General features: G+C 43.5%; 1 protein-coding gene across 12 annotated transcripts in view; it reads left to right on the top strand.

The window, feature by feature from the left end:
• Positions 1-27,419, top strand: part of PLXNA1 (plexin A1) — a 424,561-nt gene that overhangs the window by 139,648 nt on the left and 257,494 nt on the right. The window contains exon 4 of one of the 12 annotated variants that reach the window (XM_077325390.1): positions 2,842-3,322. The exons of the other annotated variants lie outside the window; for them this stretch is intronic. Within the exon in view, the coding sequence (XP_077181505.1) occupies positions 2,842-3,156 (315 nt within the window). The 3' untranslated portion in view covers positions 3,157-3,322. Of the gene's footprint in view, positions 1-2,841; positions 3,323-27,419 lie in introns of those variants that run through there. 12 annotated transcript variants of the gene reach the window in all.

The following is a 27,419-nucleotide window of genomic DNA, read 5'->3' as shown; positions in this document are numbered from 1 at the left end:
GGGATTAGGCCTAGCTAGGAATTTATTTAGGGATAAGAAAGTTAGTGGGTTATAAATAAGGTGGTAGATATATTTTAGCAGAAATGTGTGCTTCTAGCAGGGTACCATGGCTGTTTCTTAGAAGACCTGGCTGTATATTATTTTTTTTTATTTTTTTAAATGGCGTCCTCCTCCTCCTCCTAAGAACATATCATAATAACATATCCAGTTAAAGTTTATCATTCCTATATGAAGACACAAATAAGACAGCATGCCGTCTTCCAGTATTTGTATATAAATATTAGTACAAATAAATTGATCATAGAAGCATCTGCTAAAGCAATGTAGGTCTTTCCACATTAATGCTTGCTGTTGAGTCTCCATACAGTGCTTGTTCAGAGGTACCGGAGGGGTGAAAGCTTGAAGAAGGGCAGTCACAGCAACTACTTTCTGCACGGCTTTTCCAACAGCAAATCAGGGTTTAACAGAACCCATAAACTGTTGACATGATGTACTAAAGATAACTGCACACCATCAAGTAATAGCAAAGCTGCCTTTTCTAGAAGTGTGTTGGTAGAGGGTTATTATTTTCTGTTTGGTTTGTAATAGATTCCTGTTTTATTATTTTAATTGAGAGTGACAAGCTGATTGTTCATTTGAAAGGTCAGAATATTTACTCTCTAGACGTAAGAGGAGTGACCCAAGCTTTGTTGTTATTATTTGCCTCCCTATGTTCTGTTCTGGGACACAGTGTTTTGTGATATTCTAGAAAGCTGCGTATTTCCAACTCTCCAAAATAGTTAGCTGGAGCCAGTCAGAAATAACCACTCAGTAGGGTTACCAGCTCTAGTTAAGGAAGTACCTGGAGATTTAGGGATACATCTTTGGGATGATGGAATTTGGAGAGCTGATGGACTTCAGCAAGGTATAGAATTCCATGCCCCCTCCAAAGTTGTTATTTTCTCCAGCGGAACTGATCCCTATAGTCTGGAGATGAGTTGTAATTTCACGAGATCTCCAGGGACCACTTGGATGCTGGCAGACCTACCAAGTGGCACTGTTTAACTTCAGAAGTCTTGTTTTAATTATGTGCCTACTCAAACTACCTGCTGGAAATACAAGTTTTCACTGGTTTGTTATCACAGGTCAACATATCTTTCATATCTTGGATGAAATAACAATCCTTATAGCTTCCTACTCAGCCTCATGATTCTGAAGCTTTATGTTTCTCTTGACCAAGGTTAGAGGATCTGGAATCTCCCTTATGTTCACATATGACTTCTTTCTCAACTCTTGGGGTTAGTGTGCTCCTGTTCAAATTCTCCCATCTCTCATTTTTTGGGCAAGCTTAAAGTGTCCATGGAGCTCAAGGAATATAGGATTCTCAAGTTGTCTCCTCTCCATGCACTCGTCAGATCCCGGATTGGCTTAGCTTCTGCAAGTGGTTACATCATATACACTCAGAATAGTTCAGAACAAACACAAACTAGTGCTGAAAGGGCAAGGAAAGGAGAATTCAGAAGGTAGAGGGAAAGAAGAGTGTATGAACCCAAAGAAAAAGGAGGAGGAGCAAGGACATGCAAGCCTGAGTGGTCTCAGTCAGAGTAGTTCAGCAGTGGAATAGGCTGCCTAAGGAGGTGGTGAGCTCCCCTTCACTGGCAGTCTTCAAGCAAAGGTTGGGTACACACTTTTCTTGGATGCTTTAGGATGCTTTGGGCTGATCCTGCGTTGAGCAGGGGGTTGGACTAGATGGCCTGTATGGCCCCTTCCAACTCTATGATTCTCATCCCTTAACCATGACTGAGAGAATGAGATGTCTTTACCAAGCCTCATGTTCTGTGAGGGTACAGAGAAAACCAGTGGCTCAGAGAGTTCCTGCCTGCAGGTGTCCTGATTTATAGTGGATTTTTATCAACTCACTGGGAATATTGACCTGACGTCCTTTCCTAACCATCACTGTATGTAGTTCTTGTTGATTATCATCGGTCTCATCCCACATAATGAATCATCTCATCCTCTTTTTGTAATGCATAGTTTCCTCTATTATTTAGCAGGAGTGCTTGTAAGTGGCCACCTGATTCATCTGTGCAGGGAAATTAAACATTGTGCATCTGCTTGTGTGAGAGCATGTGTATGCACATGCACACACATGGAGACCATAATATGGCCCCTTCCATCAGAAGGCATTCTGTGTGAATGTTGTTGTCATATGTTTCTTCCCTTGAGTTTTTCAGAAGTTAAATATTTTAGGAGGTGGAGGTTTTATATTCATTTTGAGAATTTCCAAGGAATGCATTTCTTATTTGAGCAGAAGGCTGATAGACATAAGACCAGGGTCTAACCCTGGCAATGTCACATAAAATATAATCGTCAACACCACAAATGTAATTTTATTTTAGAATTAATACATATTGACAATGCACACTTTCCCTGCCCACTGAACATACTTTTCTTTTTCCAATTGACAGCTAACGCTGGCTTGATCTCTAGCAGAAGTTTCTGCTTCTGGCCACTTGAGATGATGGTGGCCTTGAAGCTTTGAACAAGCTTAATTAGGGTGGGGTGGGGGGAATGACATTAGATCATCTGCTCAGTTACAGGTTTTCGAAGTAGGAGATCTGAGTCCTAAAGTGGAAGAAAAACATGGTGTGGTGATGAGAGAGATGGCAACAGGATGGATGAAACTGAAGTTGTGTCGCTTTCTTTTAGTATATTAAACTGTGCTTGAAATCAAATGGATGAGGCAGTTGAGAGTCTGAAGGCTTGGAACCAATCCTGACTATGTGGACAAAATGAATTTACATTTATGGTGATGAGTGTCTAAACCATCTTAAGATAACATGAACCTCTTATTTATACCAGCCCAACCTTCCAGGTTTCCTGTTTTGGATTTTTAAGTTGGCTTTCTGGACGATGGAAAGTTGCTGCAGTCTTCAGTACATTGGGGCATTGTATGTGGAATTCTTGCTGTTGATTACTCTCCTTTGTCTGGAAGGACTCTCAGAAAGCAGAATATTCTACAGTAGCTTGAACACTACAGAGTCTGGACCAGAATGCACGGAAGAAACATTGCAATGCACACACAAAAACTTAACTTTTCTATCAGGCTGTCATCATCCTGGATTGGTGCCTCAAATTAGCTGGTTTATGTCCTGTTTATTTTCCAGGCCTTGGTGAACAACAGTTAAAATTCCAGATGTATTTAAAAAGTATTCCCCAAACCTAATTTCAGTACTATAAAATTTGATCTGGATTGGGCAAGTGCATATATTATCTTATCAAAGGTTGAATTTTCTTTGGAACTCCCCCTCCCTCCAAAAAACAAAACAAAACACCAGTTACCTGAAATTGTTTTTGTTCCAGTTCACGGCTTACATAAACTTTCAAACAAGCATCCTGTTTCTGTCCTGGTTCAGTAGAATATTATTATAACAATAAAAGTTTAGTTTCCAGTTCAGATTCAGTTTGACTTCCTTATTGTTACCATTCTTTTTGTTGTGTTTGTGTATGCGTGCATGTTGGCTGAAGGACTATGACACAGTATAGATTTGTATTCTTATACTGCCAATTCAGAAGGGAGGCAGGAACTGATTTTGGCAAGCATTTTTTTTCTTGTGTGATGTTAGGAAGAGATATTAGCTCTGAATTTTCAGAGTGTGTTGTCTGCATGTTGTTTTATCTGTCTGTAATTCTTCTGACCCAGCATTTCTTCCAGAGCCATATGGGTTCTGATGCGCAGGCATTAGGCAGTCTCTCTCTTTGGAATCTGTACCCCTCCACTTAGAGTTCATGACCTCTTCGGCTTGTTTATTCTCTCCCATGGAAGTCATTGTTATTTTGGCCTCATTCCTGTTTTCTTTGGCTTCTCTTTAATAATAACAACAATAAAACAAACAATCTCTCCATGTAAAGTGGGTCATCCTGCCCTGACTAGTCTGTCTTTCCACCACATCTGCTGAGAAAACCAAGGCCTAGCTTTGATAAAGGCTACAGTTAGGGTTGCCAGGTACCCCCTAGCCACTGGTGGGAATGGTGGAATAGGGCTGCCTGATTCAGGTTGGGAAACTCCTGGAGATTTGAGGGTGGGGCCTGGGAGCACAGGGCCCTCAGGGTACAATGCCATAAAATCTGCCTTCTGAAGCTTCCAGTTGTAATTCCAGGAGATCCCCTGGTCCCACCTGGAGGCTGGCATCCCTACACGCTGTTCAATGATAATATGTTCAGTCTCCAGTTAAAGGGCTTTATGTAGCAGAGACTGGGAAAGACTGTTATCTCCTGGAGGCCTTTGTGAGCCAGGAAGTATAGAACCAATAGACCCATGGGTTAGGCCTCTCAGATTGATCTTGATATTTCTGCTGTGTCTGGAGACCCTGTGGAGCCACCCCCCCCTCTAGCGCACATGCATAGAGAACAAGGGTTCTGTAGTCCCTGTCTCTTTTTGGATTCATGCTGTCAGGAGTAGTGGGGTGCCAAATTACTTAGTGGTGGTGGAGATTCTCCAGGAGAACTTGTTCCTCTCCCTTCATAGTGAACCGCTTGTGTTTCCTGTCCCCTGGCTCTCATGGTGTGATGTCTACAGTCCTACCCTTGACTCAGCAAGGTCATAAGTTTAGTGTTGCCTGTGGCTTTCAAGTAACCTGTGGGTCTGGAGAGGTTGAATAAACAATATAGCATCTGAGGGTAACTTACTCAGGATAAAACTTCATATTAATGTTGGAAATCTGTGACTGGGATGTTTGTTGTCATTTTAGAAAAACGTTGAGGGGAGGGTTTGGGTTGAAGCCAGGCCAGGTGGCAGTGGTTTAACCTTTCCCTGATAAAAATGGTTCTCACACCAAGCTGCATTATGCTTTCTAGAGAATTAAAGACAGCAACCCATAATAGCAGCTCTTAGAGAAGTGGGTTTTGTTATGGAAATGATCTGGATTGTGTGTATAGGTAACCTTTTGTGCTGTGTCTTCAATCCAGCCCCTCCCCCCAGCAGCTGTTTTAATGTCAAAATAAATATCAGGAGATTTGATTATTGATCTCCCACGTAGCGTGTAATTTAGCCTGCAGTGTGAGGCAGTTTTGTCTGTCCATTGAAGACCTACCTTTGCAGTCTGTGCCTTTGAAAGACCCTTGATCCCAAGGGATTAAAAAATGAACAGCTGAAATCAACAAATCCTGACCATAATATTGTCTGCAGAAATCACCCAGTTCCATGGCATACAGTTGAACAATGTGAAAAGAAGGTGTGATTATTTGGGTGCAGGTAAGTTATGGTCAACCAAAGGTCTATGTGATTTAAGCGAAGAGTTGTATCACAATTAACTGAAGTAATATGCTACAGAGACACACCTCAAGATAACCTTGATGTATGGGAAGGAATTCCCAGGAATGGAATTTATCATGTGTAAACAAATCCTCAGTGTTAAATTAGACACATCCATGGAGGAAGGCAAAACTGAAAGAAGAGTTGGAGATGGCGGAACAGATCTTCACTCCAACAGTCAGAATTCTCTACCTGCCACGTTTGTCACGAGTTCTTGAAGGACCAGTTTACCAAGCGAATGTACCCAGTCTGGAGAAACATAAAGTTCTGTGGGCTTGCGGTCCTGCAATCTTTTTCTTCCTTGATTTCAGAGGTGTGAAAATGTGGGACCTGGTCACAGAAATTATGTTCTGTAGCTTGCCTGTCCACTGTGTAGCCAAGTTGGGAATCAGTGTGTCTGCAGCAGTGAGAAGAAGTGGCCGTAACTTGACACGGTTCATTGCAGCCTGTGTTATCCTTCCTGCCTTGGGAACATTGTTTAGACTCTTGTACGGTGCTTAGAGGTAAGATGGTTTAAGGAGCTTCTGGCTGCAAATCACCCTGATTTGTCTAAGAATGTAGGATCATGTTGGGCTTGCAAGGTCTTAACTTCTCTTGTGACCGTGCCTTGCCGTGCCTCGTGGGGTCTTGCATGCCAACATGACTTTTTTCAAAAGGTACAAGTGTTGGCAGTGATTTTGAATACCGTTGTTAGGTACACACTACTAGCAGGGGGAAAAAAAGTAATTTGTTTCTTGTGTCACACTTCTTGTCAATTTTCATATAGTGTTTGCAAGCCATTGATGGCCAGGATGCAGTTTACATTAGTTCTGTCTTTTTCACTCTGAAGGCCAAGCGGTTCTAATGCCTTCAGCCACCCTGTTATTCATAGCTCTCCAAAGGCTTTTCAACCTTGGCTTCCTGTCACTCCCACCCTTGTAGCCCTTCATTTCCAACCTCTCTCATGCCTCTCAATCAGTCACAGTGCGCTTGTGACATTCCAAGCTGTTTGCTCTTGTCCGTAATCCCATTTATTGTCTAGGGCACTGTTGACAGGAGTTGACAAGTATGTTTGCTGTGTGACTGTATGCTGCACTCAAGGGGAGGGGGCTTTTGAATGGGTTACTTAAAAAGAGCTAAAGATTCTGCAACCAGAAGCTTAAATTCTGTACTTTGAATAAGTGGGATTATCACCATCATCAATGAATATCAATCTTCTATACCTATATATAATTCTCAACAGGATTAAATATGTGGATACTTAAATCCAGATACTGGAACCATGGACAGGCAAGTCAATATCTTTCTGTCACCGCAGATGTACATGCAAGTATGTCCATGTTTTGAGTGCACATACACCCACATGCACACATTAGGGGGTTAATACTCTCCAAAATGATAGAAGCACTGCCTGTAGCTTTAAGAAATTAATACTCTCAGTGGCTGTTTCTAGGCAACCACACAGGAGTGCCAATCTTCATTTAGGGAGGGGGAGGGGAGAAGGCTTTTTCCAAGGCTGTTTTGCTTTTGTTAGGTCTATTTGAGGCAATCACTGGGCAATTGACTACCACACTACTTGCATAAGTTACCCTTGCTATTGTTCAACAGAAGCCACCTCAGAGTCATGGAGTTGTCAGTTTTAGAATATGAATCCAGATTCAAATTAACACTCTACCATGAAAGCTCATAGGGTGACCTTGGGCTGGTTACACGTTCTTAGCCTAATTTATATCTAAGGATTGTTGTGAGGATAAAATGGATGAGAGGAGAACGATATAAGTTGCTTTGGGTCACCATAGTGGAGGATGGTGAGGTTATAAGTATAGCTGAAGGTGGGTGGGTTGGTTGATTGGCAGGTGGGAAGGAAAGGAGGAGGCATGGATACATGAGGGTATCGGGATTGACAGAAAGAGGAAAAGAGGAATATAGTAGAAAGTCCTTGTAGGTTCTGCACTGTGCCAGAGGCTCCTGCACCTTGCACCACATAACTGGGGCTGAATCTGCACAGAGATTTTATTCCATTCCTAGATCGATTCAGCCCCTGCCGTCTACACTGAATGTGATTTCCATTTTGATTTGGAACATTTAGGCTGATAGAGGCTCTCTCAGGATCTTTCACATGATGATGGTGTTATCTGTTCAGTCGTGTCTGACCATCAGCGATTCTGTAGGAAAGTCTTCGCCATGCGCCCCTGATGTTTTACATACCTATTATTTAATCCTTTTAACTGGAGATGAAGAAGACTGAACCCTGCATGACAAGCGGAGCCACTGGGGCCAGCTATCTAGATGTGGGGCTGCTGAGTGTGGTTGGCCTTCCTTCCCTCGTTGTCCTGTGGGTGAGAGAGCATGGCAGAGTGGAGGCCCATCCAGGGGAGCATGGCGATTGGAGCAGGCTCTCTGCCTGTGGCACGGCCTGACACCTGGCAGCTCATGGCAGAGCGGGACTGCCGAGCAGGTCCAGTCCTCCCTCCCCCCCCCACTTTCTGGCAGGCAGGAAGACATAGTAGAGTGGACTGGAGGCCCTGCTTGCCGGTGTGGAGCTGCTGAGTGCAATAGATCCCCTCCTCCCACCCTCTGGTGGTTGGTAACTTCAGCTACAACAGAGTGGCTCAGCCTGGTATGCCAGGCTGCCAGTATTGGCCCTCTTCTCCTCACTCTCCAGGGGATGGGTGTCCTTGGCTGCATTGGAGTGACCCAGCCAGCAAGCATGGTGCTATCAAGTGGGGCTGACCCTCCTCCACCCACTCTCCACTGGGTGGGAGGCCTCAACCACAGTGGAACAGATCAACCTGGTGAACTGGGTCTCTAGGACCGGCGTTCCACCTGCAGCACTACCGAGCGTGGCCGGCCCACCTACCCCCGCTGAATAATGGGGCCTTGACCACAATGGAGCTGTGCCTCCAGGGCAGGTGCTTTTCCCGCAGTGCCACCGAGCAGTGCTGTCCCTCTTTCCCCTACTCTCTGGCAGTGCCCTTAGAGAACTTTCTAATGAAGATCAGACCTCCTTTGTTAAACCTTTTCAACACAGTCAACCTTCCCTTGCAATGCCTCCTCCACTAACTTATGCTGCTTCTTCCTTCTTGCTTTGATCTCCCCACCACCTTACATCCTAATGAAACAATTTCAGACAGGCCAAAAGCTGGTCCTCCTTGCTTGGACATTGTCTGTCCTGCTGGAAGGTGCTGGGCTGACCTGCAATGCTCTCAGTCTGGAATGTCATATGCTTGTCATGTGAAGGGAGCCTCTTAACAGAGCCCTGGGGCTTATTCTCTGCAGCATGCAGATCTGGGCCTGTCAAGCAAGGAGATTGCTAAGCCAGCTGCCTTGTGATATACAAGGGCCTTTTGTTCTCATTCTCTTCTTTCTTTTTTTTGTCTCTTTTTATCTGGTTTCTCTTCTTCTCTCTCCCTCCCTCTCCCATTCTCTGTGCAATCCCTGTAGGCACCCCTGTTTTCTCCTTTTAGAATGCAGGTAGCTCCCTCAGAGGGTGTCCTGTATCTTCAGGCCCCATGTGTTTGCCTGTTCATCTCTGTATCTCTTACTCATTTCCTCCATTCAATAGCAATAACGTTAATGGCATGACAAGGTATCCAAGTGTTGCCAAAGCGAATCCATCAAATGCTTCTCAGCAGCTCCCCCAGCCCCTGGGGAGCACTTTAAGTGCAGACCCTTTTAATAAAGGTGGAGGCTAGTAGCTCTGCTGTGTTAAGTTGGGGAGTGGGAGGCGGGAGTGAACGAGTGGAGTTTGGCTTGTCTGCAGCCGTAGAGCTGAATATCTTTCCCCATCTCTGCGGGCTGGGAAAAGGGAGCTTGTGTGTTCTTTGTCAGCATCTGGCTTTGTTGAGCTGACCAGTTCCAAACAGGATGTTTCATTGTTGCAGGAAACAATTACAAATCTATCATTAACCACTGGCCTCTCTCTGAGAGGAGGGAAGGGGATTGGGGAAGGGACTGAAGGGGGGTGGAACAGGGTGTGATGGCAGCCAACTGTCCTTCCCCAAGTGAGTCAATTAGGACTTTTTACAAATAAGGTTGGAGTCCACCCCCTCCCCCCAGTCTTCATGGAGCCTCCTAACTGCCTGAAGGCAAAAACTGCTGCTGGCTGCCAACTCTGGACAGAGGTTTATTGCTTGTGCCTTTTGGAGAGGTTGTTCCAAGCCTCCTATCTAAGAGCTGCTTTCTGCCTTAGGATTATTGTGTAGGAGACCTGCTCCTGCATGTTACTTCTAAGGATAAAATTCTCTTTAAAACATAGCATGAGAAAGGATCTGTCCATCTTCTGTGCAGGCCCACATTGGGGGACTGTGTTTGCACAGGTCAGCCACTAGAGGCTCTCTTGCAGAGGGAAAGGAGAGCTCCTCCCCAGCGGATCTCATTAGAGCCCATTTTCCTACCTAATGGTTATGTGCTCTACAGACTTTCCATCAGATCCTTCCCCTGATGACACCCCAGGGAATCCTGATCCAGTGTCACCTAACCTGAATCTCTATGCAGAGCACCTGATGCAAACGGTCAAATAGTTGGAAACAGAGGTGACTTGCATCTTTAAGTCAGATTGGATGTTTTTAGTGATAAATGGCAGGAGGTCACTCATGATGCTTGGTTTTTATCAAATTTTAGTTTGGGTAACAGATTAGACTTTCACTAATGGCCACAACTACAACAGCCATCCCTCCTAATCAGGCTCTAAATAACTCCATGCCTGAGTTGGAACAGGAGCTGTCATTCCTTATCAAAATAGGGACAGTACAGAGATGTCCTTATTTTGGACCCCATGCCAGGTTTCTAGTCACATTTTCCCCCCTGGGATTCCAAAAGATGGAGCCTTTAGACCAATCCTGGGGGATCTGGATTTTGTTCTAATTGTTAGAAAGTCCAAAATGTGTCTTTGGAGTTAGTCCTGGAAATAACTGCTAACATTAAACTGTTGGTTATACGTACTTGATCTTCAGGATTCTTACTTCCATATAGCTATCCACCCCTGTTATCACAAGTTTCTGTACTTCAAAGCATCAATCAAATATAACCTTATTCCTTACCAGTACACGACTCTTCTGTTTAGATTGCCAACTGCCCCACATGTATTTTCGAAACGAGTTGCAATTGTAGTAGCACATCTAAGGTCTAGAAGTTGTTTATCCATAGTTGAATGACTGGCTCATCATGGCACCACCCATGAGGGCTTCCCTGATTGTACAGGCATGCTAGGAATTGGGTTTGGTAATTAACAGCAAGAAATCATGTCTCCCACTTTCCCAGAAGGTTTCCTTTATTAGTGCCCTTTTGGATACCACACTGGCTAAGGCTTTCCTACCAATAGATAGAGCCTTATATGTCCAGGCATTGATTAGGTGCCTATCTAAGAACATATTTCAATCAGTGCTTTTCTTTCAGAAGCTGTTAGGGTTGATGGCTTCTACCATGGCTACAATCCCACATGCATGCATAAGAACAACTTTCCTTTTGATAAGTTCTGCAAATGAGGCAAGGGCATAACATATTGCATAGGTTCATAGGAATATTCTTTCCTTCTGGCAACCACACATCCTGAACAGAAAATGCCTCACAATGGCCTCCCCAGCCTTGTACCAATCCACCTGAAATGATAGAAAGCTGAGACATGTTTCCTCCAAATGGTACCCCACCTAAGAGATTACTATCACTCACCAATCCAGCTACTGAACTAGGGACACGGACTGTGAACCTAGTATGCTGGGAATGCATGGCAGGGTGAAATTTTCTTAAAAACCAATTCTGTAGAAGTCACATTCAAGTCATTACTGACAATAGTATGACAATTACCTATATAAAACAGCTGGTGGGGATAGTCTCAGTAGCCCTGTGTAGGGAAATTTCATTTGGGAATTGGTCATACCCCAAGGACCTCCCTATAAAGCAAGGGTGCACATCATCATCAGAAGCGGGCAATCAGAACACAAATGTTCTCTGAGGAAGAATTATATATCCCCAATTTTTCAACAGTGGGGTTTTCCAAGAGTGGACCTTTTTGCCACTTGCACCAATGCAAAAGCCCTGGCATTCTCTCCCAGGGCTGGTACCAATTATCTCTTCCTTGGGCATGCATTCCAAACCTGCTTGGAAGGCACTCTATTTTATGCCTTCTCGCCATTCCTACTTATCCACAAGGTGTTGACCAAATTATGAGAGGAGAACACATGGTATATCCTGATCACTTCCTTTTGGCAAAGACATTCCTGGTTTCAGATCCCCCTTTCATTATCAAAGAGCCTCTTCACACCTTCCTTTGACTGCAGACCTTCTTTGCAGGGGTCCTGTGGCCTATCATAAAATGAGCAGGCTCAAGTTGACAGCTTGGCTGCTGAACAATCCCTGTTTGGGTTCCCTGACCAGGTAGCCAACATCCTCCTAATGGCTGAAGACTTTCTCCTAAGATGTCGTATATGACTAAATGGGTATGGTTTTCTAACTGGGACAGGACACAGGAAGTTCACACAGAAAATTGTACTATTGCTGTAGTATTTGAATAGCTACTGTCTGTTAAAGCATCTGGTCTGGCAGTTTCTTCCCTTAAGGTACATTTAGCATTATATCTGCATACTCAAGACAGGATGCTGTTTTCTCATCCAACATCCCAGGATTTTTTGAAGGCATTGTTTAATTAATAATTGTTCTGTTAATAATATTATAGTTATATGTAATGTTCTCTGTATAGTTTCCTTCAGTTCCATGTAAACCGCCCTGAGCCTTCGGGGAGGGTGGTATATAAATGCGAAAACAAACAAACAATTTGTTTTCCCATGACCACAATGGTCCCTATCAGTGGTTCTCACTAACTCATGTTAGCTCCATTCAAATCTCTTTCTCTCTTTTGTTTTTTGGGTAACTTGTGAATCTTATCTTTCAAGATTATGTTTTTGGTGGAAATCATATCAGCTGGGAGAATTGGAAACTTTAAGGATTTTCCATCAATTTATTAAGTTCCTGGCTAGTTCTGACACCCAGTTTACATTTTTTTAAATCTAATGTGGCCTCTAGATTCCACTTTGCTCAAGACATGGTCCTTCTAGGTTTTTTTCATCCCCTACCTGAGCCATATGGAAGGGCGGTATAGAAATCAAATCATATCAAATAAATACCTCAATGGCTGAAAAAACACTTCATTTCTTAGATATGAATAGGTCTTTATTGTTTAACTTAGACAGAACAAACAGATTCTGGCTGTCCTCACACAGGCCACTACTAGATGGATAGTCTTGACTATTAAGTTGGAGTAGAAGCAGGCCAGTTTGCTGTATCCTCTGAAGCTTTGGGCTCACTCTACACAGGTACCAGCAGTGCCAGCTGTGTTCTGGTGAGGGTCTCCCTTGGATGACATCTGCTGAGCCCAACATGGTGATTATCGACATCTTCATAAAGTAGTATTCTGTGGACATGAATGCAAGAAGGGATTCAGCAGCTGACCTAGCCATGCCACTCTCCCTGTTCCATGGAAACTCATCTCTCCTCAAAGATAAGGAGCTCTGTATGTGGGACTAAACAGAAGGCTGAAGATGAAAACAGTGTGGCACTTACCTGTACCTGTTGTTCATCAAAATGTCTTCTGTGCAGGTACACATTCCCACCCTCCTACCTAGCTGTGAGTTCATAGGATGCAGTAACATTCATGACACAGCTACTTAGGATGTTGGAGGAAAAGGAGGAGCTCCTCCATACAGAGCACATTTACCATTAGGTGGGGAAATTGCCTCTATTGAGCTCTGCAGGGGAGGGGCACACCTCAGAGTATAAAGAATACCAAAGTAGCTGTAAGAGAAGAAAAAGAAGAGTTGTTTCTTATAGTCCGTTTTTCACTACCTGAAGAAAGTTTCCAGTGCTTGGCCTGCACAAGTACAGTCCCTGATGTGTGTTTGCACAGAAGACACCTTGATGAACCGCAGTTACAAGTAAATGCAATACTGTTGTACTACTTCCAAGGAAGATACAGGTATGCTGAGATTGTAAAATTGGTTGGGCTGTATGTGTATTTTCTCCAACTTCAGAGGAAAGGCTGGCAGCCATTTTACTTGAGATGCAGGTGAGCCCCTGCAGTTGTAAGTATGTGGAAGGAGGCTGTGGGTGTAGCTTATGCCTGCTATCACCTCCTGGACTAGGACCACCTGAAGTGGCTCTGAGACCTGACTTGCTCCTAGTTTCTCTTTATCTCAGTACAACTCCTTTCCCCCCTCCTTATATTTGGTTCAGTCATTTGCAACATTCTTCCCTGCCCGCTTCTGTGGAATTTTTGACTGCATTTTTGGGTTGTGCTGATATTGAGTGAGAGGGAGGAGGGATGTTGCTGGAAAGGTGAGCTGTTGTTGAACTTTGGTCCCCTTCCTTTCCTAAGGGGTCTTGTGTTTCTTGGGCAGTAATTTTTGTTCAGTTGTGTTCCATACTCAGTACAATGGAGACAGGTGAAGAAATGAGGAAAACAGACCCTTGTATTCGGCTTCCTGCCAGCTTTTACACAGTGTGAGAGGCTCTCTGCCTCCCCCCCCCGAAAGTGCTGAGTGTGCATTTCCCTACAGCTCCTGCTCCTTGGGGTCTAGAGACTTTGCTGTACTGCAACCTCTGTTCATCAGCCAGCGCTTGCTGCCCAGAGTGGATTGATTGAGGTGAAAGGTAGCTCCGTCTAGCTGGCTGTGCAAGGACACCTAGCGTTTGGCGTCAGAGGAAATGTGTTATTTATCAGGGGCTTCCAGCAGTGTACTTGAGACAGTATGAACTTTCAAAGCCTGTGGCTGCTTATCCCCCCCATTGTTACAGTAGATGTGTGGGGTGGGGGCTAGAAGAGAGCATACACACTGAAGAAATCATAAACAGATACCGGGCAGCAAGCACAATGTGAAGGATGATGTGCAGCGTAGCTCTCAAAGGAGTAATGTCATTTTGGTCTTAAAAGAGAATGGTGATGGTTTGACTATTCATAGATTTTCATAATGATGCCCTGGACAGTGAACATCAGCCCGGATCCTTTTCTCACAGCAAAGTTATTATTATTATTTGAATTTATTCCCTGCCACTCCCAGCAAGTCAGCTCGTGGTGGGTAACAAGATAAAAATCAAAAGTACAATAATCCCCTTACAAGCCCAGTTAAAAATTACAAATTACAATTTACAGATTACATTGCGGCAAAACCAACACCCCACCTACCCCTGCTGGGGCACAGGCCAGAACTGCTGGCCACCACTGATGGAGCGGAGATATGGTGGAGTACCTTCCTTTGGGGGGGCCCAAAGAAAGTATGAAAGGTGCCTCCTCACTCTGCATATCCTTTCCCACTGTATCTCTGTGCTTTGCCTTTTGGTTCTTCTTGCCACGAAGCAGTGTTAGGTGGAACAAGCAGCAGGCAATGAAGGATGCCGGTCTGTCACCAGCTTTAACCAACAACTCCTCGGTAGGGGAGGAACCAGGAATCCCTGCAGCTGTTTCCCCTCTTTGAGCTGTTTTGCAATACCAGGAAGCTGCATTTACATACCAGCCACACTGGCATTGCTAGAAACAAAGCCATGTGCTTCATTACTTTAACAGAGATCCTGCTGCTGCTTTGGAGCCCCGTCTTAGATTGATGATAGGGTTGGCAGTGTGGAACTGCACAACAGAAATCAAGAAGCATATTAAGACAAACCAATTTTGTTGCAGCATGAGCTTTCCTGAGTCAGATCTCACTTCTTCAGAGCAGGCTGGCAACCACCAAAACCCAGTGTTTTGACACAACGTGATATCATTTTATATGCCTTGGAAGTGACATCACAGTCCCCTGCCTTTTGTTCTCGCTTGAAGCTGTGGTAGGAACACATTGGGGTCACACGCAAGCAACCTAAATCACTTTATTTCAGGTGTTCTTTATTTCTACTTTACTTTGTTCTCAGTTAAACGTGACTTTTAGAAATAGAAGAAGAGTGGATTTTTATACCTGGCTTTTCATTAGTCTCCAAGCAGTTTACAGTAGCCTTTCTCTCCCCATGAGAGAAGCCTTTCTCTACCCTATGAGGTAGGTGGGGTTGAGAGAGCTCTGAGAGAAACTGCTATGTGAGAACAGCACTATCAGGACTGTGACTAATCTAAGATCACCAAACTGGCTGCATGTGGAGGAGCGGGGAATCAAACCTGGCTCCCCAGATTAGAAGTTGCTACTCTTAAACACTGCACTAAGATGTTAATGCCCACAAACAACTTCCTGCTTCCACCTACCATCTTAACCATTGCTGGTTGATGTAGGCGATGGTGCTTGCTTTCAATAAGTGTAATCTTTAGCCACATCATAAGATAGTGCAACTAATGCACCATGTACTTCGGGCCTGCTGTCTCCATCTGCCTCTATCATAGCAGGCTCTGGGTCTGCTATTAGCAATCATGGCCTTGCTTGGCATCTGGATAGAGTTTCTTGGTGCTACAAATTGTTTGTCAACATCCTGGTGTGAGTGAGTTCCCTGGCCCGTTGTTCCCTCCCTTTGACCCCAGCTGCTTTTTGAGAAAAGGGAAGAGAGATGGATCCCTTGCAAGTGACCTGGCTCTGAGGACCCCTGCAAAGAAGGGGTTGGTGTGTGTGCATGTGTGAAAAGCTGTACCATTGAGATGGAAATGAGAGGGGAGGCCGGAGCCCTTGAAAGAGTCCTCCTGCCAGGGTCATTGTGTCCATTTAGAAGTTTGAACACTAATTAATTTGGGCCTTTCTGCCGGCAGAATTACTTCCACATTGTTCCCCTTAGAGAGGAGAGTGGAAGGGGAGAGAGACAGAGGCACCGTCGCAAGGTGAATAATGAGTGAATCTGTTTGGGAGACAGAGGGGGTCTATAGATTTTGCTGGTGTGGAAAGAGGCTCTTTCCGGTATCCTCGACAAACCTTTGTTCCTAACTAACACAGATTAATGGGGCTTGTGGAATATATGCCTACTCATTCTGATCCTTTTTTTCAGTATAAGCAAGTTCACATTTCGATGTATGTATGTGTGGGTGGGGGAGGCATTGGCGAAGCTAATACTTTTTGGGGGTGAGTTTCTGCAAGATGGTTTTATGTTCTGCCTGTTAGATTTGGTGATTTGCAAGGGAGCAAAATTATCAGCTCCAGTGGAAAAGAGCGTCAAAGGAAGAGTGGTTGCAGCCTTTGCTTGAAGTATAAAGGTAATTTACCTGCTGGAGTAATGTTTTCTAAAAGCCATCAGGAGGTGATGCTGCTTCTCTTATGCAACAGATAAGAAGCAATACAATAGAGAGAAGTAGATTAGATTCCTAGGTGATCTTTGACATTGTAACTGTTCTCTTGCTTTATGACGCTGAATGAATCTCTGCAGCTGCCCATTTGTTGTCCTGCTTGAGTGGTAGGAAATCCTAGGTTTTATTGGGCCCATCCTTTTGGACCCCACACTGAGGACAGTGTGTTTCACAGCCCACCATGATATCCCTTTCGGCAGAATAATTCCCTGTCAGAGCAAAAAGCATCTCACTCCATGTCTGGGATTGGCTTGGGCGTTAGCGGTTTAACTAGGATGGCCTCCGCCCCTCCCACCATTTCTGCTTTCTACATGTTCGTAAGCAAGAGTGATGGCAGGCCAAGTCACCTTTTCCCGTTCCTCTGTGGCTTGACCTCTGTGGTTCCTATGGAAACGACCGATATATACAGCTGAGTCTGTGGAGACTTTCAGGTTGGGAGGAAAATCCACCATAAATCACAAGTGAAATGGAGGTGTGGGCAGTAATGAAATAGGGAGAGGGATACAAAAGGCTTTGGGAATGGAGCGCTACTTCTGTCCCTGAAAGCTGCTGCCTGATTCGAGCATAATTCTTGGAACCTTTTGATGCTCGCAGAGCATTCATCTATATTGCATGGTCCCCAGTAGGAGGGCTCTGCTCTCAGCACTCGCTCCACCTGCTTGGCCAAGGCCTGCAAAACTCAAGACAGGCTGCTGCTGGGGCCCCCTTTTATATACCTCTTTATTTATTGTTTATTATTGGTAGGCTTTTTTGAAGTGGGGGGAAATGGAGGCATCCTTGTGGCTGAGTTGAGCCCACTGGGAAGGATAGGGGTGCAATTTAAGCAGGGCATTTGATCAAAAAGGAATAGAACTAAGTGGGAGATGTGAGGGTTTTTTTTGTGTGTGTGTTCTGAGACTGTGTGAGTGACAGCGACCTCTTACACATCGCTTGCTGTGAATATCAGAACTGATCTGTGGCAGTCCTTTGTAGGGCGACCATCTTGAGATGCTTTATCTGTTTAACAAAAGATTATTGGGAGTAGGGATATGTGATAATCCTAAACCCAGCAACTCCTGAAGAAGTATGCACAGAATGCTGCAAGTAAAGGGATCTCTCCTTCCTGGTAGTGTCTGAATTGTACTTAACTTGTAAAGTACAAAGTAATCAAGGAGACAGATTAGGATCTTTGGAGTAATCTGCGTCTGTATCTGTTAACATGCAAATAAGTGATGGGTGTATTCATCAGCCAAAATGAGGATGACTTGCTACTTGGATACATAGACTGGATTTCAAGTGTTAAGAAGCTGATTACTCATGATTGAGAGGCCTTCCTGCTAATCACATTTTGGACCCCTACCTTAATAATTCTGAGGGATTCAGGTGGGTTCCTGTGTTGGTCTGATGCAACAAAATATTTTTTGAGTCCAGTAGCCCCTTAAAGAGCTACAAAGTTTTATTCAAGGTATAATAACTTGTTGGGGAAGTTAATGTAAAATTTAAACTGCAGGCTGATGTACCCTTACTTGAGAATTAGCCCTTCTGCATAAAGAGTTACTTATTATTTATTATTATATTTATATACCGCCCTTCCCGGGGGCTCATAGAGATCAGAGTGTTAAGACTACAGTCTAACGTAGCATAGAGATCAGAGTATTAGACTACAGTCTGGTAGACCAGTGGTCCCCAACCTTTTTTAGGCTGGGGACCGGCAGGGCATTGGGCCGCGCCCGCAGGGACCGCGCCCGCGCGGGCCACGCCCATGCTTCGGGCCGCGCCCGCGGCCACGCCCGCGGATCGGGCCGCGCCCGGCCGCGCCCGCGGATCGGGCCACACCCGCGGGCCGCGCCCGTGGATCGGGCCGAGAGGGCGCGGCCTGCACGGGCGCGGCCCGGCCCTGATTCCTTCTCCCCGCCCTCCCGCAGTAAGTCGCTTCCCGGGCCGCAGGCTTGCGGCCTGGGAAGTTTTTTACTGCGGGGGTGGGGGGGGGCGGGGAGAGGGAGCCGCGGCCCGGCGCCATGGCCTTTGCGGCCCGGCGCCGGGCCGCGGCCCGCAGGTTGGGGACCACTGTGGTAGACCAAGGCTCAATTCCCTGCTCTGCTATAAGCTTGCTAGGTGTCCTTGGGCCAGTCAGTTTAACTTGCCTTACAGGGCTGAAACAAAAGAAGTGAGAACAATGAATGTGCCTAAAGTAGAATAGAAATGTCCTGCATAAATGGCATCAACACAGGCCAAGGTTCTAAGAGGATTCCTGGCACAATTTCATATTTTGTACCAATAGAAATCTTCTCAGATTTTTTATTTTAATTTGGGTGGCTGCAAAGCAGATCCCTCTGTGTTTCCCACTCTGGATTCTGCATCTGAAAGGCAGTGTTACAGGTGACCTAGAGAAAAGCAATTGTTGCCCTATAGCCAGGCATTTTATACCAAGAGGGAGTGATGGAAGCAAGGCAGTCTGCTTGGTGATCTCCCAAGGACACTGTGAGATTTCAGAAACACCAGTCCTTGGTAAAAGGTTTATTGTTGGGATTTTCTGCGGGTCTGTGTGGCTTCATCGTGTTGACGATATTTTAGCAGAGGCATTGTGATTACCAGGCCAATTTGCTAATACTAAAACATCCTTATGGCAACTACACTGATTGCCTACATGAAAAGCAGTTGCAGGAAAGTGATTGAATGCCGTTTCAGTACCCTTTTTAATATAATTTAGCAGCTGGAAATAGTAAAGGGAACCAGGCACCATGTGACAAAGGTATTTCATTCCAGTCTGTCAGCTGAGGCAAATGGGTGAAAATAGTCAACCCTGAGATTTCCATCCTAGCAGTTTAATAAACAAAGTATACAAGTCATTCATTACATCTAGAATGAAAATCTTGGACAATTTCAGGTTTATCAGTACAGCATTTTAGAATATATTTTATTTATTTGTAATTGCATTTATATCCCTTCCCCAAAGGCTCAGGACAGATCTTCCTTGTAACAGCACAGCGGTAACATGCTGATCTTCTGATCAAAATCTAAGGCACCCCACCTGATGCCTCAGCATTATGCTCCTTCCCAGGATGGTGGGACCCCAAATGGTTGTGCCCACGTGAGCAGTGTACATGGCTGGTTCAGAAACTGCTTCCCTCCCTCCTGGGAAGGCAGTTGCAGTTCTAGATATACACGCCCTTCAGACCTGCTTCTCCTCTGGCCTCTGTAATTGACAGACTCATTGGAAGAACAAATGTTGTTTTAATTTAATTTTCAGACAAACAGTAGTCCAGGGACAATGTTAAATTCATGAAACTGGCTTAATGCGATGAAATTTAATGAGGCAATTTGTGCATCACCCTGGTTTTTGCAAAGAGCTTGCCCCTAGCTGGAAGAAAAGCAGCTTTCTGCATAGCCAAGAGGTCATACTGACCGTCTAGTGCTTTTTGCCGCTTCTTATGTTCTTAGCAAGGTGTATTCCTTTTCCTATTGTAGACACCATAACGGGAGCTAAAAGTGTACTTATATGCACGGACAAGCACAAATGTTTCTGTTGAGACATACCATGTTTTCAAGTGTGGGGAGTAGATAGCTTTCCTTTTATTCCCCCATCCTCATAGAGTCATCATAGGGTCATCTAGTCCAACCCCTGCAGAATGCAGGAAATTCATACCTACCTGCCCATCCACAGTGACCCCAATTCCATGCCCAGATGATGCCTCATTCATCTTCAAGACCACTGGTGGATCACAATATACAGAATGAGAAGGGACACTGACAAATCAATACCAAATGATAATGGCAAGAGACTGGCAACCTTAGTCTTGGAACACAATGTAGAGGAGTGGTAGCTGAAAAGGGACAATTTACATCATCTTGATATAAATTGGATAGCTCACACCATTTGGCAGGGCTAATTGAGAACAAGTGAAATTCATTTCTTGCATGTATCCACTAAGCAGGCCTTAGAAGGTGCTAGGTTTACTTTGGCATTTCCCATCCAAAGTCCCTTTATAACTGTTGGCATTTGTATAGTAGGTCAGGAGCTTAGGCTTACTCTGGACCAAGCTTTGCTATTTGAAAAGCGGGCTGATCAGGTAGCCCAGAGTGATGTCAACCTGCTGAATCTTTGTTTTCTAAAATCAGTCAACCTGGCCAATCAGATCCATGCTTTGTAGGCTTATGGTTGGACTACTTAACGTGCTCTGCATTGGACCATGCTTGAAAACAACCTAGAATTTGCTGTCGGTTCAGAATGTGGCAGCCCAATTATGATTAGGGGATGACTGTCAGGAATATAGCTTGCCTGTTTTAAAAGAGATTCATTTGCTGCCAGTATTTCCTAGTTCAATCCAAGATGCTGGTTAGGTCATTTAAAACCCTTTATTGCCTGGGATCCACATATTCAGAGGATCTTCCTGAATGTCTTTGTATGCCAGCTAAGGTCTTCAGATTTTCATCTTCTAGTTGTTCCTTCATTTAAGGTGGCTTATCTGGCATTTGCCTTGACCTGGACAGGCCAAATTAGCCTGATCTTTTCAGATCTAGGAAGCTAAGCGAGGTTGGTCCTGGCTAGTGTTTGGATGGTACTCCAATGAGTACCAGGGTTGTGACATGGATACAGGCAATGGGAAATCACCTCAGAAGATCTTGAAAGCCCTTTGTGGTTACGATAAGTCAGCTGAGACTTGATGGCACTTACCACAACCTCTTGACGTTGACAAACCCTGTGCTTTGTTGGTGATTGTATCCATTTTATGGAATGGGGCTCCCTGAGGGCGTGAGGATTATACCATCCTTGGACATTTGTAGTGCTTGCTGTAGGGCTATTATATTCACCAAACGTTTTAAGCATTTTATTAGGTTGAAGGCAGGGGATCGGGGTTTTACTGCATCGATGTTTTAATAAATAAATAAGAAATAAATCCAAGTGGATTTTTGTGAAGTTGTTAGGTAGGCTAAGTCAACACTTTGACTTTTAAAATTAAATTAATATTTCAAAGTATTTCTGACCTTAGTGGTCAGTTTTAAAACAGGCCTTGAACAGAGTATTGACAAGGTTAGTCTTGCACCCAGGGGGTTTCTCTTCCACCCTTATTCTTTGCCCTAATCTTTGTTCTAATTAAAATCATGTTGAATATATCTTTTTTCTCCCCCCTGTCCTGTTTGCTTGAGTCTCCCTTGTTAGAGAACAGCTCTTGGCATTATCTATTCCAACATGTACAGCACCAGGGACAGGCCTAGGCATTAGGGAGAGTTTGAAGGATTAACACTGATCAAGTGTACCAGCTTCTGGGACTTTGCTGCTAATTCTCCATTGTACATTCTCTCCAGAGCTTTTCCAAAGGGCAAGTTAAAGCAAAGGTTTACCCTCTTCTGTCACATTAAGAAGAACACTGTGATCACAAAGTTTTTTTCTCCCCAGACAATGAATGGAAATATTTGTAAAAGGAGAGTTATGAACCTCATAGCTAATGTGGATTATGTATGTGATCTCCAGCAAGTTACAGTTTAATGTGTCTTCAGCCTTTGCAGATTTGAAGCTGTAGAAAAGTGATAGGAAGTCACATTATAGCAGTCATGTGATATCAAGAAAATGATTAGGCCACCATCTTCTTTCCTTCTTTCTATTTATTGTACTAAAATTTTATGTATTTTATATTGTTTTATATATATTGTGGGGTACTTATTGTTTTTATATTTGTAAACTACCACGAGACAACAGTGGCTGAGAGTGGCGGTCTAAAAATTGAAAAAGTAAGTTGGTGACAGCAAACACAAGCAGATGTACCGTAGTAAAGAACAAGATGAAGTAAAGAACAAGAAAAGAACAAGATAAGGATCAATCAACGAATATATCTTCTGTACCACTGGATGATCACACAGTGGTATAGTAGATATATTCATGAATCCATGAACTCAACTCAAATGAGGGTCACAACCCAAGGCTTGAAAACCACTGTTGTAGTGAAGCCTAATTGCAGGCTGTATCTTGGTTTTGTTTTACAGGACAACTAGTGTCACTTATCCCTTTAAATAATGTTTTCTCTGAATACTTTGTTTCAGAGAAAGCTAGATCAGGAGCCTAGAAAGAGGATCCTGAAACTAAACACCATAAAAAACATACTCAAATAGACTACCACTCCAGTGGGTTTTTAATAATTTTTTTCCCAAGCAAACAAAATTCTTGTGTATACTATAGGTTCAATAGCCTCTTGGCTCTTTCAAAAACTCTTGTGTATATCCCAGAAAACCCAGCCAAGATGACCTATCTTATCTACATGGGGATGGTTCACCTTTGGCCTTTAAAAACAAACCATTGCATCTGCCTTTTCTTTCATAGGTCCAAAGGGCAGTGAAAGGGTTGTAAGACCCTAGGAGTGAGGTTCAACCTTTTCCATGGCACAAGATTCTCTGCATGAAGGGAGCATGTGGAAATAGCAGTGAACACTATAGCAGCTGCTCATGAGGAAGAGTGGATTGGTATGAATTTAGATCTGCAATTGTGAGAGAAATTACAGCAAACCTAAGTTTGGAGGCACATATTTACAGCTTTGCAGATTGAGCTTTACTCATCTATATGTACATGTGGTATACCAAAAAGGTAGCAGGTGGCCTGTGAGACAGCTGTATGGATAATACAACTGCTCAATAGAGTGCTTGTTGGCTGACATTAAAGACAGATGTCCCCTCCTTAGCAATGCATTACCAACTTAACGGTCAATGTTGATATCAAGGTCTCACATGTAGAAGTTTAATAAATGACACATAGTGTATTTATACACAGATTATAAATGGCTAGAAGTGCACCAACAGACGGTGTTACAGATGGTTATTAGCAAAATTTGTCAGCCAGCTGTTAACCTGGCAAAATCTCTTAGCATTCTATAGCAATTGATAAATCAGTTATTAAACCATTTGATAATCACTGATGAAATCGCTTCATTAATCATTGACCCATTAATAAATGGATCTTTAACATCCAGGATGTTTGGGTTGACGTTGTTGCTCTTTTTATCATCGTGTAGCTGCTGCAATGAAATGAAATTTAGCAAAAGACAAATGTACAGTCATGCACTCTGGAAAGAAATACATATGCTGGTTCTTAACATTCAATCATACTCTAGCATAACCAAGAAATAGAACCCAAGATAGAAGAAGATAGAACAAACCTTGATTTTGAATGGCTGGGAGTTAGGGGCAGGGAGCAAGTTTAGCCCATCCCTTCACTTTTTCCACAAAAACAGGTTAAAATTTTATATGCTGTATATTTCTCCCATCCTGAAAATCAAGGTACCATATTTAAGGCTCCCGGGTGAAAGAATGTCCAGGCACTTACCATTCATCACTGTTCAGTTTCAACAAGGCTGTTATATAAAGTATGTTCTAATCACAACCTGGGATCCAGCTAGCTGTTTACTTACATAGAAGAAAGTAAACTTACTATATTTTGGGCATTGTTGTCATGAGGTAGTGCCTGCCCTCCACCTGTGTTAGTAGACCTTTGCAGCCTACAGGGAGGCTCTCCAAACTCCCCCCCCCCCCCGGCTCCCTCCCAGCAGGAGTGTACCTGTGGGCCACAAAGCCTTGTCGCTGCCTCTCTCCTTGTGGGTGACAATGGAGGCCACAGCCACAAGGCTAGCAGGCAAGGAGGGAGGGTGGGAGATGGAGGGGGAGGGCCAATTAGGGTGGACCTGGACAGACAGGGCCCTGGACAATCTCCTCCCAGGAGGCTGTTTCCCAAATATATAAGAAAGCAAAATAGTGTTAAGGATGTTTTTGTGAACTGCAGCTGAACTCAAAAGGACTGATTGGCTGTTTTGGGAAGGAATTATCATATGACATCATATGGCTTAATTTGGATATTGTGACACAGTTTACTAATTTTAGTTTACTAATTTTAATAAGGCTTTTGCCTTATATCTCCACTGTTATAATGGTTGTTCATTTAGTCTGAGGAAGAGTGCATGCACTCAACAGCTCAGGCCTTGAATAAATCTTTGTTGGTCTTAAAGGTGCTATTGGACACTATTTTTGTTGTGCTACTTCAGACCAACACGGCTACCCACTTGAATCATACCTATTGTGAGTCCTAGAAGGAGAAAACTAGCTCTTAGTATTTCATGTGAATTGATACAATGGGGACCTAAATGTGATTTCCAAGATATTTTCACATACACATGCATGTGCAGTTAAGTAAGAGTGGAATAGAATGCTGGCTGAGCACTAATCAACACTGGGATGCCACTCAGGTGGTCTAATCTAGTGAGGAAGTGTCGTATTTCCTTCTAATGTGGTGGCTGCTTGTATTCCACCCTAGAGGTGTCTTAAATATAGTAATGGAGAGAAATAATGTTATGCAAAGTCCTTTAAAGAAGATGTAGGAAGAACAGTGAGTGAGAGGGGCAGTGATCTTGGTTTGTACTCTGAGATCTTCAACCAAAATGCAGGTGAAAGTTGATCACAAAGGGAAAGTTAGGCTATATAAGTGCTGAAAAGTATGAACAGCAGGGATAGCTTCATTGTTTCATGGTGTGTGGGCAAATAACCCTACAAGGAGGGGGGGCACAGTTTTCTTTTTAGCAAAAAAAGGTCTTTTTTCTCATGAAAGGTAATGAAATCTAACCCTCCCCCCACTGATTTAAAAAGAAATGGCAGTGAATGTTCCACACAGGAAAAGAAGGCATACTTTCTGTATTTATAAAGTTCTCCCAAATAATCCCAGTTCTTAGCCAAGCTGAGTATAGCTGGAACTGCCTATGGAAAATAGCTTGTTGGTAATAGTCACACTTCCAGAGGACTGTTCATTAAAAACCATCTTAGCCTCAAAGTGAAGGGGGTGGGTGGGTATGCATGGAGAAACTAAGTCACAGGGGAGTGAAGTCACACAACTGTGAAATCAGGCTGGCATGAGAAACAGGAAGGGTCTGACTCCTGACCTCTGCAGAATCATGGAGCCCAGAGAGCTCATGTTGCAAAAGCTGCTTGGCTAAGCTTTTCCTTATTGACTGGAGCAGAGTATGTTGCTTCACTTCCTTTACATCAGCTGTGCATCTTGTGGCACAGATTGGCCTTATATGACCTAAGTCTTGGAAGGAGAAGACTTTCTCTTGGTATTTCATGCAAAATAGGTACCATGAGGACCAAGATTTGTTTTTACTTATACATGCTTGTGTAGAAAAGTGAGAGAAGGGAAAGGTGAGTTCCAACTTAAACCGAGAAAGAAGAATTCCAAAGGCTTTACTTTAAAGACAAACATGTGCACTTGTAATGGAAATAGGTCTGCTGATTGTGGCCTAGACAGATCTGATCCTTGTAGTCTGGAGACCAGCTCCAAGCCCAAGCGAATTCTGGGTCTCACCATAATTCTGGGTCTCACCATGACAGGCCACCTCCCTAAGAGATATTGGGAGCAGGGGCTAGTATGTCAGAACATTGATGTCACTTCTGGTAAAAATTAGATGTGATGCCATTTGATGCTCTAGAATATTAAACTCTATGGTTTACCGAAAAATTGTAATACATTTTAGAGCGCTCATAATGTCACTGTTGGTTTTAACTGGCAGTTACCTCAGTACTCCAATGTGTACTCTACTCCCTCTAAATCTTAAGGCCCAAATTAACCATAGCCTACAATTATGTGTGTATCATTTTGATTTTTTAAAAAAAACAACAAAATCGGGCTTGGGAATTAGCAGCTATGAACAGAAGAATGGTGGGGCAAGGACCTGCATAACCCTTTCTCCACAACAGACATCTCATGAGGTGGGTTTGTCTGCTAGTAAATGAACTATGGATTCCACAAGCTTTTTGAAAGCTGAGGACGTTTATTTTCAGAGGGCTTGCCAACTGCAGTTTTCATTGTCAGCTGGCTGAGAGTGTAGGGTTAATAAATATAATAATAATAATAATAAATAAAACATAAAATAAATAACCTGCCGCATGTGCAGTACTTTTTATTTTACTAGAAATGTAGTTTGTTGGGGCTCTTGCTTCGAAGAAATATGAGTGCTCTTTGAATGAAGGGTGTGGGAGCTTGTGCATAGCAAGGAGAGGTTAGATGGAAATTCTCTGGTTTCTGTTTTTAGAACTACCCTCTGGGACAAGACTGTCATGTATTTCTGCTGTCTATTTTGTGACATCCGCAAGCGTCACTGTGCATTAACCCACAGCAGTGTTGCTTTAGTGATGCTGGGCCAGACAAAAGAACAGGAAGATGGTTTCAGAGTGTCTTGAACTTTTCGCTGGGCTTGGCAGGGACTCTAGATTTTCAGACCTAAACTGAACAGAATTTATTGGGTTTCGGAAACCATCCAAAGGCATCTTTCCTCTGATTTAGTGCAAATTCCATTCACCACCCTGATAATGCTTATGTAAATTTGATTTAATTTATTTATAGGGTGTTGTTTTTTTTACAATGTCACAGCCCATTCATGGATATCTATTAAGCACTTCAGCAATTATATGTTAACCTCAGCTTTATTAAATAAAGTAATTTATCTAACTTAAATAATGTGAACTCTACCATTTGATAACAACTAGCCAGCTACAAGTTACCCAAGTTGGCAGGTTAATAAATTGTGAATAGATTAGTTGACAGCAAATCCATAGACTTTAGGTAGCAAAGAAAATGCAGACTTCAGCACATCCTTGTTTACCAGAATGGTTAGGTGTACAGTGTTTCATTCAAAAATATTTGAATAAACAGGATAGCTATTTACATAGGCAGGCGCTGTGGCTTGCCACATGGTATATTTTTGTAGAGTTGTTTCCATGCTTATAGTGTGGGAAAACAGTTTGGATAAATTAGAAATAGGAGCATCTGACGGTCTTTAAAAACTGCATAGCAGACGTAAAGAGTCAGATGTCTGAACTAGTTCAAAAATAATATTTATTTGTTCATTATGAATTGAAAGGCACATGAAACTTAGCAGTTTGTGTCTGGATGGTGGGTAGACA

This window comes from Paroedura picta, chromosome 3 (genome assembly GCF_049243985.1).
Source record: "Paroedura picta isolate Pp20150507F chromosome 3, Ppicta_v3.0, whole genome shotgun sequence".
Classification (NCBI taxonomy): domain Eukaryota; kingdom Metazoa; phylum Chordata; class Lepidosauria; order Squamata; family Gekkonidae; genus Paroedura; species Paroedura picta.
Note: the sequence above shows the minus strand (reverse complement) of the source record. Positions and strands in the feature narration are given on the sequence as shown.